This window comes from Synchiropus splendidus, chromosome 10, assembly GCF_027744825.2.
Source record: "Synchiropus splendidus isolate RoL2022-P1 chromosome 10, RoL_Sspl_1.0, whole genome shotgun sequence".
Classification (NCBI taxonomy): domain Eukaryota; kingdom Metazoa; phylum Chordata; class Actinopteri; order Syngnathiformes; family Callionymidae; genus Synchiropus; species Synchiropus splendidus.
Window position 1 is genome coordinate 16,301,522 of NC_071343.1, and position 17,350 is coordinate 16,318,871.

Here is a 17,350-nt window from a genome sequence, read left to right on the forward strand (position 1 = left end):
GTAAGACCATGACATAACATGGCTTCATTCTCCTTACGTCACTTACAATTCAGCCAGTGTTTCTTCCAACTTACGTTTCTCAGAGATGGAAAAGGAGCAGGGAGAAGAACAGTTCTCATCATTCCTGCCCCTCAATACCACTTTTCCTGAATTTTCTAATTCATGATTTTATCTTAAAAGACCAGAAAAGAAAATCCCTTCTTTACACTCTGGAATGACCAACAGCAGATCTGTCCAAAAGTCAGATCTGTTGCACCAACTGCTACATCCAGCTGTGAAATAAAGAGGAAAGAAACTCAAAATGCTTCCTCTCTGGCAACTCTGGGAAGCTTCCTCTTGAACTACAAACACCAGTGTAACTCCTGACCTTCTCTGTACCTTGCTATAAACATCCACAGTGTAAACACCACACCTGTGGTGCGCTGTCATGAAACCACACTGCTGCTCACCGATGGTGACCTCACCTTTTACCATCAACCATCTAAACCAGATGGCTAAACACGACCAAAACTCTTCACTAAATTTAAGCGTAAATATTAATTAGAACAGGCTGGTTGTTATGAGGTCTTCATCCTCAAATTGAGAGTGAAACTTACCAAATATCCGAGCAAGGTGGGGAATCTTGGTGAGAAAAGACAAAGATCCAGAGGGGAATCTAGATTTTCTGTTCATTCACAGTGGTGGGAAATGTTTTCAGACTCCTTTGAAATTTGACTCAATCTCAAATGTTATATTTTTCCATTTCAAAATGGCAGCAATATTCTGATACAAACAAATGCAAATGTTTTGTGTCATTTATTGTTTACAAGAAGATCAGTTTCATCAACGACACACGTTCATCACACAAATGTTGTCATTCAATCAGATATTTCAGAGCTGATCTGAACTCTTCACTGAAGGTCGACTGACCATTCAAGAGTTCATGGATGAAGATTGTTGTCATGTGATCTGTCCACAGGGAAGAAGAAGGACAGACTGGTTTGAGAATGTGCTGAAGTCTTCTTCACATGAGGATGGAGACTTGGAGGAGTCTTTCAGGGACTGAACACAGTGATGATAGAAGGAGCAGGAAGAGACCACTGAGCAGGACGTGAAGAAGTTCACAGGAGAAAGAAGGAGAGTGATGAAAGACAAAGTTTCTCTTCTTCAAACATCTCACATTCTTTTGTTCTTTTCTGCAGAAGAACTCATTTGTTTCAGAAGCAGATTCATTCCTCACTGTCAGCTGATTGGATGGGGATTTGAACCAGTAACACCAGTTTGTTGGAGGAACACACTCACACACTCAGGTCACACACACACACTGAGGAACCAGAACCAGGAACCTCTCCGAGTCCAAATCCCAGGTACAGAGGTTCAGTGGGGGTGAAGAAGGTGTAGAGTCGGGTCCGGACTCCAGAGGAGACTCTGTAGAAGATCAAACATCCAGCAGGTGCGTTCATCATCACTCCAACTCTGTGAGAGACTTCTGGGCTCTCGATGACAGTTTCTCTCTTATTGTGACAGAACTTATATCCAGCATCATCAGAGCAGCTCAGACTCCAGGAATAACGGTTCTGTCCAAACTCAGACTCGTCTTCTTTCCCTCCGTCTCTCCTGAGAGTCACGGCCACAGAAACTCTTCCTCTCCACTCCACCTCCCAGTAACAGACACCAGTCACAGCGTCTCTGCTCATCACCTGAGGACACCGCTCAAACCTGTCGGGATGGTCCAGATACTCCTGATCCTCCGTCACTAGCTCCACCATGTTGTTGTTGTTGGACAGTAGGAGGCGCCGGTGAGCTGTGTCTGGGTCCAGTGAGAGTGGACGGAAGTCTGAGAGAAGAAGACACACGTGGTGATGATGGAGGAAGAACAGACCTTCTCTTCAAGAGACAGACATTGTCTGCTCTGTTGGTCAACATGAGATACAGTGGAGATCATGTTGACCAAACTGTGTCAGGTCAACAGTCATCTGAGACTGGGGCCACCTCAAGAGAAGAACCAGGAGGACTAGAACATCCCAGAATAATCTGGAGCAGCTGATGTCCCATGTGAAAGACACAAGTCTCTCCGTGTGAGGTCAGGGGCTAAGCTAGCCTGTCGCTAACATCGGTCTAGTTTAGGGAAAATGATGATGCTCAGAACTCCTGAGACTCTGGAGTCAAAGACTGAAGAGAGTGAATGAATCAATATTGGATGATGAGGAAAGTCCACAGTGCTGCTACTAGATCTGCACGGAGGCTCCTCACGAGCTGCTGCTGGACACCATGTTGGTGAGCAGTGTTCTGTGCAGTGACCTGGACTTGATGAAGACAAGTTCCAGCAGCAGATCCAAGGGTCACATGACGTCACTAACATCACAGCTGCTCCACTAGAAGCTGACAGAGTCGAGGAGTTCTCATGAAGCAATGAGATACAGACTTACATCTCTTCAGTCCAGATGTTAACCTCTGTGGTCCACAGTGATCCAGCCTGGAGGAAGAAAGAGGCAGAAGGACGAGAGCAAATCCATGTGACTTCAGATGTTTCAGGACAATTATCTCCTGCCGCTGAAGCTCTTTGGAGCTCAGTCAGTCAGTTCTGCTGCTCTGTCCATACCTGAGAGTCTCCAGCCTCCAGTCTGGACTCTCCAGTCCAGCAGACAGCAGTTCCAGTCCTGGTCCTCCTGGGTGGTTGAAGCTCAGGTCCAGCTCTCTCAGATGGGAGGGGTTAGAGGTCAGAGCTGAGGCCAGAGAAGCACAGCCTCTCTCTGAGATCCCACACCCTGACACACTGTGGTGAAGGAGGAACAGTGTTTAAGAGAATCATGAGAGCAGAGGAACCATCCAGTTGTTGAGGAGAACTGAAGAGAGGAGATGATGTGTTCTGACCTGAGAGTCTCCAGGTGACAGTGTGGACTCTTCAGTCCAGCAGACAGCACCACCACTCCTGCATCCTTCAGCTTGTTGTAGCTCAGGTACAGTTGTGTCAGACGAGAGGACGGAGAGCTGAGGACTGAGGACAGAAGGGAACCACTTTTCTCTGACAGATGACACCTGCTCAGGCTGTGAAAGAGACGAGCGTCATCAACAAGTGAGACTTTTACACTAACACTCTATTGTGACTTTAAACTCTTGATTTGAGGACACACTGAACTCTTTCCATTCAGAAGATCATCATCACATTTTTGTTGGAATATTTGAAGCACTTTTATATCAGTCAGGATCAACTTGATTAAATGTAAAGACGAAAACACAAAGCAGATGAAAGAGGAACAAAATATTGGGGGTGTTGTTGTCAACAAGGAGACTTTATCGTCAGCTCCCTCTCTAATATGGAGCAGGAAAAGCTTCTGTAGAAGAGCAGATTTCCACACAAACTATTGTGACGTCAGTGAATGATGCTGGATTTTTGGAACATGACCAAGGATTCAGAAATCATCCAGTCAGCATCCTGGAATCACTGCACTGCAGCGCCCCCGTGTGGGTGGTTTTTGACTGTTGGCAGTGAGAATGGTGGACACTCGAGACACAGGACTTCAGACTAGAGACTTTGTCGTCGTCCATTGTTACAGTGTTGAAGTGTTGAGTGATGAAACCACAGCGTTAGCTCTGCAGCTGAGTGTTAGCATTTCATCACCAGCAGGTTTTGATTCATCTGGACCCACAAGCCTCCACTTGCTGACCACTGGTCCTATGGAGGGATACCTCTGCCATCGAGATTTGAATAGAAAAAAAAGTAATAGAATTAGAAATTATTATTATTATTATTACTTTCATTCAAGTTAGGAACATAAAGATGTGGGTTTTTTTTTGTTTTGTTTCAAATTGTATTTAGGATTTCAAAATTTTTTTATTTTTTTCAGATTCATTTTCTTTTATATTAAAGCTTGAAAAACTCAATGCGCTGGTAATAAACCAAACCTTTTTTTGGGTAAACAAAAGAAAAATGGGGATACCTTTGACATCTTAATGCCACGCTGCCACTTATCAAGTGTGTCCAGACAATATCTGTCAAAGATGTCCACAATTTATGAGGCCATTTGTGACGGCAAGTACTATAGTGATAATAACAACTTGATTTGTATAGTGCGTTTTAGGAGACTGTTTACAAATTACTGTACAGAGACATTATTGGACATCCTCATTTTTGGATCTCGACTGGCAGGCTGTTCCAGAACGAAAGAGCCTTGACAATGAAGTGGATTCTGAAGTGGAAATGGAGCCAGTGCAGAGACATTGGAGTGATGTGCTGCCGTCTGTTGGAGCCAATTGGAAGCCTGGCTGCTGAGCTGTGAAGCAGCCAGTATGGAGAGAGATGCAGTCGTCCAGGCGGGAGAATATGAAGGCATGAATTCGTTTTTGTAAAGCAAGAGCATGGGTTACAGTTTAGATTTAATTTCTAACTGAAGGAAATGAACTGAAGTGCTCTTTACTGTGAGGAAATCGTCAAGAGTCAAATACGATGCAGAGACTTCAAGCTGCCAGAGTTATGTTTTAGACAAGGGACTGAGGATGTTATCAGGGAGGGTCGGAGAGTTTGGTGAGGGAAAGACTCATTTTTCTGTTTTTGACTGGTTCAGCTGAGGGACATTTTCTCCAAAAGGATTTTTCTCAGAGAATGTCTAATGTTTTTTTTTTCTCACCCAGGACTCGCTGGAGAGATGATGTCTCCGGTCTGGCCTGGGAACGCCTCGGGATCCCCCGGGAGGAGCTGGAGGAGGTTTGTGCGGACCGGGAAGTTTGGGCTTCCCTGCTCCGAATGCTGCCTCCGCGACCCGACCCCGGATAAGCGGCAGAAGAAGAGAGAGAGAGAAGAAGAAGAAGAAGAGGATTTTTCTCATTCACTTTTATTTTTATTAAAATCAATAATTTAATTTATTGAACTTGATTTTTGACTGTATGTTTGTGGTTGCACAGAGGCAGAATACACAGGAGTGAAAAACAAAACAAAACAAAAAAAAAAAGAAGAAGAAAACCATTGGTTTAACAAAGATTAGAGACAGCAAAGCGATGAGGACGTGGTCACTTTGAATCTCATCCGATTGGTGGACCAGTGGATGAGATGGCCTCTACGTCTACTACAAATGCGCTGGAGATGGGTGGGTATATGTGAGTCACTGCATGCATGAATTGGTGTTAATTCGCTGTAAAACAATATGCACTTTATTTTCCAAATTGCATGTATTGCTTGAATAGTGTAACATTTTTTCTTTTAACATGCTTTAAATTGTTTTACAGATAAGAGGTAAGAGGTTTGTGACAAAAAAAAGAAGCGATAAAAAAGTACGTTTGGAGTGTGTGTCTGTGTGTGAGCTGTTGAACGGCTGATGAGATGCCGTGGAACAGAATCTTTATTTTCAGCAATCTGCGTTGACCCCTGGTACAAGATTCCATGTTTGTGAACAATAACAAGACTTATCTCTCGCTGCATGGTGATTAAGTATGTTTTGATTGTTGAACTAATGTATGATCATTTGCTCAGAGAAGTATTACATTTAGATCTATTTTTGTACAAATCCATATTGTGTCTTTTTTTATCATACAGGTTGTTCTCATGACACCCTCGAAACATTTGCCGTCAAGCGTCTGCTAAGAGAAAGAGTGAGAAGGGTCAGCGTCAAAAATGTTGGTTGAACTTTAAACTTTAAATTTCGTTGATCGTTGTTTTGTTTATTTTTATTTATTGATTTATTTTATTTTATGTATGTATTTATTTATTTTACAGGGTAAGACTGAAGTCATAGCCGCTCTGATCATCGCTGGTCCTCTCGCAGAGACCAGTCGGCCGCTCTCACCAATCACGTAGAAAGAAAACTTTGTATCTAAAACTATGCATCTAAACCAAAGTCTAGCTTGAATAAAAATAAGATGCATTACTTTGGTGTCGGGCCTGTTTCTTCTCTTCCCAAAATTAGGGTTTATCACCCGCCAAGTTCTCTTCTGGTTCCGGTCAATGCGAACTCGAGCGCAGCTCTCCGGCTTCAAAAATTAGTTTTTGTTTGACATCGTCTCAGGGGACCGAGCAGAATAGTAACAGTCTCTCTGCCTCCTTATCACTGACGTCAGAACCTTACTTGGGGAAGTTTGAGCTCCACCCACGTTGAGCTCGAGGGTCCTGCCCACTTAAGCGACTCAACGTTGAGTTCAGCCCATCTTCAACGTTAACACATGCCCATCAACCATTTCGCTTGTATCTCAAACAGGCCACAGAACTTCAGCCAAGTGTTCCACAACACTGGAAGTAAGAGAGACTTCTTTAAAGCCGACCATTGAATATGCTCTTAACATATTACCTTATCATATTATATTACATCGTTGTGATGCAACAGGTCTGTAATTTCATTTGTGTCTTTATCAATATTTTTGAGCTTGATGTTAACCGAGCATAATATTAATATAATAATTCATAATGAATATGGTTTCGTCATTTTAGATTGATAGTGAAAAACATTTGGATGAAATACGTCATGATGATGTAGAAACAAGATATATATTTGTCAGAATAAATGATGTTTTCATGATTAAAAGCCTTTTATTAAAAGTCTATGTATTGCACATTGTAACAAAAATGACAATGTGACCACATTTGCACTTTAGAATTGAAGTCTAACTTGCTAACTTTACTGTTCTCTCCTTCAGAGTTCACAGTCTTGAAGCCTTTGCTTCATTAGAAGTGAATGAATGTGAGGCTGACAATAAAAACAAACTGCATTTGTGTGTTGTCTTGATTATGACTGTATTGAAACTGTGTTCCAAGTGTTCTCCAGTATTTTGTGTGAGCTGAGTACACAATTCAAACGTTTGTATTAGTATTAAAACACATCTGTACAGCGAAACCACATACTCATTTGAGTGACACAAAGGTCTCATTTCAGAGTCAGACTGAAGTATCTGTTTTGTCCACTTGTAATTTTCATGTAAATTGAGAGGACTCAAGACGCTGACAAAATAACGTGCAGCTGTAAAAATGTACCACCCTGTGGCGCCATAAAGACAGTGTACGTTACGTTCCTACGTTAGTTGCTTCATTCTTAATGATCATTCTACAGGTGAAAATGGCTCTCCTCCAGTATACAATTAGTGACGAAGAGTGAAGATAATTTTTTTGGGTCGTATTTTCGCTTGCAAACTCCTGATGTTTCATGCCGGTTTTATGTTGGGGCAGAACACTTGAACTCAACGTTCCAGGGTAGCCAGGGTATCTTGGCTCTGTTTCTCACTTCCCTGGAGCGATGTTTGATGCGATGTCTGTCTGTGATTCTGTTGTCTGTCAATCGTCATCTACAGACTCATCCCTTTCTGAGGACGATTGGGCCGGTCCCTCGGGTCTCCATCTTAGGAGAATTGCAGCGTTGGATCAAGGTACACTGCAGCCCGAGTTGCCTCTGGCCCTAACTGTCACAAGTTTGGGGGCCCTACTTTCTCTGACGGCTCAGCTCAGCCGAGCTAGTGCCAAAGCCATCCTCCTAAACTGTGTTTTACTCCAGGTACTTTCTGGTACCCAAGAAGACAGGAGAGTGGAGACCTGTTCTGGACCTCAGTCTCCTCAACCAATGACCAGACGGCTGTTCCGGATGTTGATGACCAGGAGACTCCTGTAGTGCGTCAGAGTGTGAGAGCACATAAACTCCTTAGATCTTGCAGAGCTGACACTCTGACTGGCTCATTAAAAAGGGGCAGATATGACCAGATACTTTCTTCTCTCTGGTCCTTTTGATCCCTGAAATCACATGGAGATGGAAGATGCTGCTGTGTGTTTGCTGGAACGTGGGATGGAAATAATTTTCTTCTGCTTCACAATCTCATCCAACTCAGGGTTCAGTTCATTCACCATGTGTTGCATTGATTTAATTCAGTATTTTTCAGCACAATCTCATCCAACTCAATGATGGTCTGTTGACTCTCTGAAGCTGGAGTCTCCACCTCTGACTTTCACATTTGAGCTCTGAAGCTGGAAACATGATGTGTTCTGACCTGAGAGTCTCCAGGTGACAGTGTGGACTCTTCAGTCCAGCAGACAGCAGCTCCACTCCTGGATCCTTCAGGTCATAGTTGTAGCTCAGGTCCAGTTGTGTCAGACGAGAGGACGGAGAGCTGAGGACTGAGGACAGAAGGGAACCACTTCTCTCTGACAGGAAACAACAGCTCAGGCTGTGAAAGAGACGAGTGTCATCAACAAGTGAGACTTTTTCAATCCTCTATTTGGATCAGACTTTAAACTCTTTATTGGAGGACACACTGAACTCTTTCCATTCAAAAGATCATCATCACATTATTGTTGGAATATTTGAAGCAGTACATATCAGTCACGATCAACTTGATTAAACATGAAGACAAAAACACAAAGCAGATGAAAGAGGAACAAAATATTGGGGGTGTTGTTGATAAAGAGGAGACTTTATATTTATCCAGCTGCTCCAACAGGAAGTGACATCACAGATCAACTGTAAAGGGGGAAATCTGTTCTAACTTCTCTCTTTCTCGTTTCCTGCTCAGGAATCTGTCCTTTGTGAGCAATTGAAAGATTTGACCTTAAAAAGTTGCTCAAAGTCATGATCCACTGGATCAGACTGACTGTTGCAGCAGTCACATGACAGGAGAATGTGGAGACGATCCTTTGATGGTTCTCCCTCAGAGGCTCAGGACTGTGAAGCTGCTTTTATACTGCAGCTAGAATGACTGGGATCAGTGGGTCAGGATGGTAGTTTTGTGCACTATGATCGGGTCGTCCTGGTGTGTGGACCCAGGTCAAACAAGCCTGCAGTAGAAATGGGTTTTTATCAGGCCTGGCCCGACAGCTCATCCCACCTTCACCAGCTAATGTCCCTGACGTCTGCATTGTTGTACGCGTCTGTCCTGCTCTGTTTGTCACCCAAACTGATGCAGAGATTGTTTTATTACACCGAGCCTCACATCTGTCCCGCTGTCAGACGTGTCCTCTGAGTTCAGATCATAATCAGCTCTGAAGCTGGACACATGATGTGTTCTGACCTGAGAGTCTCCAGGTGACAGTGTGGACTCTTCAGTCCAGCAGACAGCAGCTCCACTCCTGGATCCTTCAGCTTGTTGTAGCTCAGGTCCAGTTGTGTCAGACGAGAGGACGGAGAGCTGAGGACTGAGGACAGAAGGGAACCACTTCTCTCTGACAGCTGACACCAGCTCAGGCTGTGAAAGAGACGATAGTCATCAACAAGTGAGACTTTTTCAAACCTCTGTTTGCACCAGACTTTAAACTCTTTATTGGCGGACACACTGAACTCTTTCCACTCAGAAGATCGTCATTACATTAGACTGCTTCAAATAGTTTATATCAGTCAGGATCAACGTGATTAAACATGGAGACAAAGACACAAAGCAGATGAAAGAGGAACAAAATATTGGGGGTGTTGTTGATAAAGAGGAGACTTTATATTTATCCAGCTGCTCCAACAGGAAGTGACATCACAAACCAACTGTAAAGGGGGAAATCTGTTCTCACTTCTCTCTTTCCAGTTTCCTGCTCAGGAATCTGTCATTTGTCAGCAATTGAAAGGTTTGACTTTGAAAAAGTTCCTCAAGGTCATGATCCACTGGATCAGACTGATTGTTGCAGCAGTCACATGACAGGAGAATTTAGAGACGATCCACTTTGATGTTTCTCCTTCAGAGGCTCAGGACTGTGAAGCTGCTTTTATTCTGCAGCTAAAATGACTGGGATCAGTGGGTCAGGATGGTAGTTTTGTGCACTATGATCGGGTCGTCCTGGTGTGTGGACCCAGGTCAAACAAGCCTGCAGTAGAAATGGGTTTTTATCAGGCCTGGCCCGACAGCTCATCCCACCTTCACCAGCTAATGTCCCTGACGTCTGCATTGTTGTACGCGTCTGAGATTTTTTTATTGGACCGATTTATCAACCCTCTCCTCTTGAACTCAATACGATGAGGACTTGTTACGTTTACCCCACAGAGTGATAAAACAACTGGTCCACTTTCATGTGAGTCCTCATCATCACATGTGCACCTGTCACAGTCACATGACTGCAGGAGGAACCTGCTGGAGACTGATGCCACTGAGAATCAGCTGCTGCATTGAAGAGCAAACTGATGAGAAAACTGTGACTCTCTGAAGCTGGAGTCTCCACCTCTGACTTTCATATTTCAGCTCTGAAGCAGGACACATGATGAGTTCTGACCTGAGAGTCTCCAGGTGACAGTGTGGACTCTTCAGTCCAGCAGACAGTAGCTCCACTCTTGGATCCTTCAGCTTGTTGTAGCTCAGGTCCAGTTGTGTCAGACGAGAGGACGGAGAGCTGAGGACTGAGGACAGAAGGGAACCACTTCTCCCTGACAGTTCACAGTCTCTCAGTCTGAATAAAAAGAACAAGGAAATCAAACCCTCATGTTCAGTTCACATCATCATCATCATTTGATCCACTCACAGAACTTCCTTTGAAGCTTGGACCACAGGCAGCAGCCTCTCAAGAGCCTCCTCTGAAGCAGAGTATTTCTTCAGATCAAACACTTCCAGATCTTCCTGTGAGGACAGTAAGATGAAGGCCAGGGTGGACCACTGAGCAGGAGACAGTTGATCTGTGGAGAGACGTCCTGATCTCAGCTGCTGTTGGACCTGCTCCACTAGAGAAGTGTCCTTCACTTCACTCAGACAGTGGAACAGATTGATGATTCTCTCTGGAGACACTTTCTCACTGATCTTCTTCTTGATGAGCTCTGCTGTGTGCTGACGGGTCCAGGAGCTACTTCCTGTCTGTGTCAACAAACCTGGAAGGAGACTCTGGCTGCTCTGCAGAGAAAAACCCAGGAGGAAGCGCAGGAACAAGTCCAGATGTCCATTTGGACTTTCTACAGCTTCATTTATTGCTCTCTGGTAGAAATGTGCTGGAACACTTTTGATTCTAAAGAGTCTTGTCAGTACAGATGTTTGTTGTGAATCAAGCAGGTCGACTCCAGAGTTGAAGAACTTCAGGTGGACATGAAGAGCAGCCAGAAACTCCTGAAGACTCAGGTGGATGAAGGAGAAGACCTTGTCCTGGTACAGCCCTCTCTCCTGTCTGAAGATCTGTGTGAAGACTCCTGAGTAAACTGCAGCAGCTGTGATGTCGATGCCACACTCTGTGAGGTCTGATTCATAGAAGATCAAGTTTCCTCTCTGCAGCTGCTCAAAAGCCAGTTTTCCCAGAGACTCAATCATCTTCCTGCTCTCAGGATCCCAAACTGTGTCTGCCCCAGCTCCTTCATGGTACTTGATCTTCTTGACTTTGGCCTGAACCACCAGGAAGTGGATGTACATCTCAGTCAGGGTCTTGGGCAGCTCTCTGGTCTCTCTGCTCTTCAACATGTCCTCCAGAACTGTGGCAGTGATCCAGCAGAAGATGGGGATGTGACACATGATGTAGAGGCTTCGTGAGCTCCTGATGTGAGAGATGATGGTGGTCTGCTCCTCATCTCTGAACCTCTTCCTGAAGTACTCCTCCTTCTGGAGGTCAGTGAACCCTCTGACCTCTGTCACCATGTCCACACACTCAGGAGGGATCTGATTGGCTGCTGCAGGTCGGGTGGTTATCCAGAGGTGAGCTGAGGGAAGCAGCTTCCCCCTGATGAGGTTGGTCAGCAGGACGAGTACTGAGGTGGACTCTGTAGCTTCGGTCAGGACCCGACTGTTGAAGTCCAGAGGGAGTCGACACTCGTCCAGACCGTCCAAGATGAACAGAACCTGGACTCCTCTAAAGCTGCTGAGTCCTGATTCTTTGGTTTCAGGAAAGAAGCGATGAACAAGTTCCACCAAACTCAACTTCTTCTCTTTCAGCAGGTTCAGCTCTCTGAAGGTGAAAGGAAACATGAGCTGGAAGTTCTGGTGGGCTTTGTCTTCAGCCCAGTCCAGAGTCAGCTTCTGTGTCAGGAGGGTCTTCCCAATGCCAGCCACGCCCTTCGTCAGCAGGCTCCTGATTGGTCCCTCTCTCTCAGGTGAGGCTTTAAAGAGGTCTTCTTGTCTGATGGTAGTTTCTGCTCTGGTCTGGTTCCTGGTTGCTGCTTCGATCTGTCGGACCTCGTGCTCCTGGTTGACCTGGTCTGTGCCCCCCTCAGTGATGTAGAGCTCTGTGTAGATCTGATTCAGAGGGGCGGAGTTTCCTGCTTTAGCCACCCCCTCAAACACACTGTGGAACTTCTTCTGCAGGCTCCTCTTCAGTCGTCCTGCACACGTTGCAGCAGCACTTCCTGAGTGAAGAGAGGAGTCACATGATCAAAGGATTCTGGAAGGTGAAGCTGATCAAGCTCCAGATCATTCTTCTCATCAGCTCCAGATATTTCAGCTCAGAAGGACTTTTAGACTGAAGGATTCACATTCAGCAGGTTGAAGTTTCAAATCCTCTTACTGTTCCACACTCGACCAGCAAGCTCCTCCTCCTCCATGCTCCTCAGGAGGTTCATGATGAAGTCCAGGAAAGCTTCTCTGCTGCTCCTCATCTGCTCCTCATCACACGTCACCTTCACCTCTTCCTCATCATCCTGGTATTTGGGATCATCTGGACTGAGGAACCTTTGGACTCTCCTCACTTCCTTCTTCACCAGGGTCATGACTGTCTCCTCAAGCAGCTGAAACACAAACATATGACATGATCATGTGACAGAAAGAAAACCTGCTGACCTTCAGAGGAGACCAGAATCCTGACTGGTGAGTTAGCATCTGTTGTAGTTAGCAGGAGGAGCTACTTGAACACACCTGAAGTGTGGAGTCCAGATCTGTCTGATGCTGCTGGACACGCTGGAGACTCAGAACATCTGAGACTTGCTGATCCTCTCTGTGAAGAACGTCAGGCAGTAAATCAGCTCTAGGTCAAGACTCAGACTGTGACTCAAGTGCAGCTCAGCTGAAACGGAACAATCTAGCTCCAGATTCATGGAAACCAGATGAAACAGACGTGAACTTTGTCACACACTTCAGTCATGAGTTCATGTTTCATCAGTTCAGTTCACTGCTTCTTCTCTTGAATGTGCAGTTTCCTCGTCGTGGAGCAGCACTTTTGACTCCAGTTGAATAAACACCAGATCCTGCCATAACAACCAGCATTTCCAGATAGTGGGAAGAATGAAGACAGTCTCATCTGATCTCATAAAAATGCTCCCAGAAGACTTGGAGGATAAGAATTTAGTAAGTTGTTTAGAATTCTGCTGCTTGATACAACAACTCAAACCTTCTCCACCAACAGATGAATGATCCAGTGAATGAAGAATTCTTTCTGAGTCCAGCAGCAGCTGTCTGTCTGACAGCAGCAGTTATTAGCTGCATTATTGTTGTCCATGCTGACATATCAACTGAGATGAAGCTGGTGAACATCAGTTCAGTCCAAGCAGACGGAGCCTCAGAGAAATTTGTACAGACTCAACAATCACATGAGTGGAGCGGGACAGGAAACCCTCACCTCTCTTCTGAAGGCTCTAGTCCACCTTTGAAATCAATAGAAAAATGCATCGACCTGTCAGTCTTCAGAGACACACAGCTGGGAGCAGGTCCAGGTCCGTGTCCTCGTCCAGCAGCTTCTGATGTGAGTGTCTCTGATCTGAAGACAGAAGTTGCAGTGTGAAAATGGTTTCAAGTATTTGGAGCTCTGACAGGAGAACTGATCTTCTCACCTCTGAGCTCTGGTCTGGCTGCCATGGTCCTCACCCAGAGGGGCTTTAGAGGGAGGAGCTTCCTCCTCTCTGTCCACACCTTCACACAAACACAGCAGCATCATGGTGAGGTCTGATGGTGGCTGGAAGAACCTGCTGCTCATCAGAGCCACTGGTTCTTCACTGATCTCAGTCTCAGCTCAACTTCATGCTGACCTTCTGACCATTCCTGGCTTCAAACTACAGAAATCTAAAGACGACCACACTTTGTTACTTCATGTGGAAATGAGTTGTGTGTGTGTTGCTCTTTTTTTAAAATGAAGTGGACATCAATGTCAATGGCAATCAAGCTGCATCAGGGCCAGTTTCAGAAAGGTGGTTCAGTTGGTTCACGCACAACACCCCATCCTCCACACTATATAGGACAGTGTTGTCAGGCTTTGGGGGCAAAAGTGAACTGAACCTCTTGTATTACTTCCTGATGAACCAACTGTGAACCTGTTCATTCTGATGTCTATGTCTTTGGTGTCTATTTCACTTCAGTCAGTGACATGGTTTAGAATGTGTGACACAGCCTCAGTTCCTCCCATGGTGTTAGTAGAATCTTCTGTCTGCCACTCAACTGTTTTTCTTCCAAAATTATTAGGAATATTCGAGTGGCAAGCTGTTGCTCATGTTTCAGAGAATATGCTGTCGAGGTGAAAGCTGCATCTGTTACTAGTGCAGCTAGAAGAGAGAGCAACAATGAGGAAACACTGTTCCCTCACGCTGACGTGAACTCTGGTTGGATCAGGAGTCCAAACTTCATCTGAAGAATCTCACACATGGTGTGGTTCTGTTTGGGCTTTGGTGATGATATTGAAACAAAATAGCTCGCAGCAACACTACTACTTTGTTTATGGAACGATGAACAAACAATTGACAAGAAACAATCATAAAACAATGAACAATGAAGGAACCAGCTGATGATGAAATGTCTCGTTGAACTAGTCGAAGTAGTTCCTGTAGAAACCTTTGCCAAACACAGCAACATGTGGCTGCTTCACCACTTTATGTAGAGTCTAGTGTTTACTTGGCTGCTGTGACATGACTCATCCATTCGCTCCTCGTGTGTGGACAGGTGGGAGGTCACTGACCTGGGAGCAGCTCTCTGCTCTGACTTGTGTCCATGTTTGGAGGTGGAGCTTCCAGCTGAGCTCAGCTTCTTCTTCTGCTCTGCTCACAGAAACTCGTTCATCGATGGAGCTCACCCTGTGCGCGAGCTGCTGTGTCCTGTAAAAGACGAACAGAGGTGTTGTTTGTGTTTGTACTCGCATTCCACACCACACTTCCGCTCGTGACGAGTGTGTCGCCTGGAGTGAGATTTAAAATAAATCTAAACAAATCCAAGCTGGACTCAACAGTTGACTTGAGTCGCCTGTGAGAAGCACAATACGTGAAGAAAAACGCGGTCTTCACAGCACACAAATACTGACATCTACTGGCGGGAAATGGTATGTCATTTCCGCTCGCATTTTCGCACAGTGACGCGTTTCGTGTGAATAAATTGTCACAACTCATTCAGTTCTTATGTCAAAGGAACAATTGATAACGATTGGATTCAGGTTATTCCCTAAAGTGAAGAGGGAATAATCCGGAATGACGCAACATTGGCGGCGTCCTTTTATTTTACGTCCATCTCGCAAGAATTGCAAGTTTGAAGCTTCAGGTGAACTGTGACGTCACTATTGGACAAACTCACCGTTGCCTACTGCGATGCCGTGTTTACCTCTGCGGCCGAGTCCTCTCTCAATCTTCCGTCAGTCAAACAAACCCAAGTGCAGAGAACTTCGGCTTCACTTTCACTTTCCTCCAAGTGCGTCACCGTCTGATCAACAGGAAGTTCAACTTTATATGATAAACGTAGGTCATACACTTAGGTGCACTCCAACAGTTTAATACAGAAGTCAAGTGTTGAAATAACTTGCTGTATTTCTAGTTTGTCTCGAACAATAATGCAAACACAGACAATCGACGTGCACTTGACTCCACGGCCGTTTCTTCCTGGTATATGCGCCCCGCAGCCACCAGGGGGCACCAAAGCTGCATGTTCAGTATCTGCTGAGGCGAACTGTCGCCACTTATTTATTGACGTCGATTATGTGCTCACAAATAAGCAAAATTAAATTAAATTCGCTGTGGCTTGTGTTTTTTTTATTAGGTCGTTGAACCACACACTTGAGTGGAGGTGTCATGAGAAGAGACGTGCCGTGTTGGTTTCTATGATTTATTTGAGTCACAACAGCTCACAGGCAGCACACGTGGATTTCTGCCGAACGGAAAACCCGCTCCGGTGTCTATGTACTGACACACACGTCGTCCGTCACTACGGCAATCACATTAGGACACAATACAATTCTCACTACATCTCCCCCTTTTAGGAAAATGTAACCAACTTAAATGTTCAGACTGAAATGCGTATGTTAAATGAAAAGGGAACACAATCAACTAAACTATAGTATTTTTCGAACATCAGACATCATCGGGGTCGACTACCCTCAGTCTGAAAGGGATTATTCTGCCCTTTTTTTTCAACAGAACTCGTGCAACCAAATATACAGTCAATTGTCAACAGTTTCTGAACCTGGCCGGTAGTTTTATCTCACGCCCCCGTGATGAGAATGTCACGGGCCTCTGCGGAGTTGCAGGCAGAATGGAACGCACGCAGTGGTGCGAACTCAGGCATCCTCTGTGGCCACTCGTTTCTTATGTGTGAGACAAGTTCTGGAGAAAGACCAAGTGACTGTCGGTGAGTAACAGCTACTGCAGCTCAGCATCTTTCTTCTTCAGCTCAGCGATCTCCTGCTGGAGGCCTCCCAATTGAACTAGTTGTCTTGTCCGAGTGTCAGTCGCTACTGTTTGCCACAAACTAAACTTTTGACTGAGCACAATTGTGCCTTGGCCAAGGTTCCTCTGGTGGTTATGAGACTCTGGATTTTTTTCAATGAACAAAGTGAATACATATATCAGACTGTTAAAGTTGTGATCAGCCTTTATTTTATTTTTTATTTTAAAACACTTTCCTTGTTAGTGGGATCCCCACTGACCACGGCAATAAATTTGATTCTGATTCTGATGTCACTTTCAACCGCGTCTTAAAACTGTGACACACTTACCATTTCGCTAATAAGCTTTATTGAAGTGCAGCGCCCCCGGTGGTCCACACAATTCAACAGTCACAGATCAGCTCCAACACGCAGGATAAAACTTTATTAAATAAAAAAGAAGTTTTCCTTGACAAAGAAACATGTCTGCTTGACATAAATAAACCATGTACTTCAGTAGAACTGACGTCATCACTGTACAGTACTTCAATACATTTTGGAGTCATGCAGAGCTTCGAACGACAGATGAATTTCATATTGCTCTTTGAGGTTGTGGCATCAAGAATGTCGATGGTTGTTCATGATTTGGCACATTTCAGGAAATGGGTTTCAGTTACTTAATCGCACGAGTAACAATATTTCACCAGGGCTCTGGGCTTCAGCCAAAGCCACGACTGTGTTTAACAATCCATCCATGATTCAATATCACACGACACGTTTGTCACTGAACAACTAGACATCAACATTGCTGACTGACATTAGTGGCAGGAGAATCAGCATGGACATGAAAGAAAGTGCAAAGAATAGAGGTAGAAAGGACTCAGTTTCCATTCCATACGCATCAATAGACACAGAGTTAAGAAAGAGAAACTGCTGTTCCACAGGCTTGTTTTGTGCTCGCTGTGTGTGCGTCAG

The 17,350-nt window shown here is 44.8% G+C and overlaps 1 protein-coding gene across 2 annotated transcripts; it reads right to left on the minus strand.

The window, feature by feature from the left end:
* Positions 1–764: 764 nt before the first annotated feature.
* LOC128766405 (NACHT, LRR and PYD domains-containing protein 12-like) lies at positions 765–15,591 on the minus strand. Of its 2 annotated transcripts, none has more exons than XM_053878017.1 (14): positions 15,340–15,591; positions 14,708–14,843; positions 13,593–13,671; positions 13,382–13,519; positions 12,682–12,760; positions 12,335–12,554; positions 10,382–12,176; positions 10,136–10,309; positions 8,956–9,129; positions 7,939–8,115; positions 2,854–3,027; positions 2,582–2,755; positions 2,409–2,455; positions 765–1,816 (listed from the first exon to the last, which is right to left on the minus strand). In XM_053878017.1, the coding sequence occupies exons 2-14, from the start codon at positions 14,739–14,741 to the stop codon at positions 1,278–1,280; spliced, it is 3,804 nt and encodes a 1,267-aa protein (XP_053733992.1). In that variant the 5' UTR covers positions 14,742–14,843; positions 15,340–15,591; the 3' UTR covers positions 765–1,277. The 2 variants fall into 2 exon arrangements, with proteins under 2 accessions (XP_053733992.1, XP_053733991.1); XM_053878016.1 differs by having other exon boundaries at positions 766–1,816; positions 15,313–15,591.
* Between the last annotated feature and the right edge of the window lie 1,759 nt (positions 15,592–17,350).

Coding starts and splice junctions, on each gene's coding strand:
- LOC128766405 (XM_053878017.1), bottom strand. CDS start 14,741: ATGGACACAAGTCAGAGCAGAGAGCTGCTCCCAG. Junction 12,177..12,334: donor TGCTGGTCGAGTGTGGAACA/GTAAGAGGATTT, acceptor CTCTTCACTCAG/GAAGTGCTGCTGCAACGTGT. Junction 1,817..2,408: donor AACATCTGGACTGAAGAGAT/GTAAGTCTGTAT, acceptor TTCTTCTCTCAG/ACTTCCGTCCACTCTCACTG.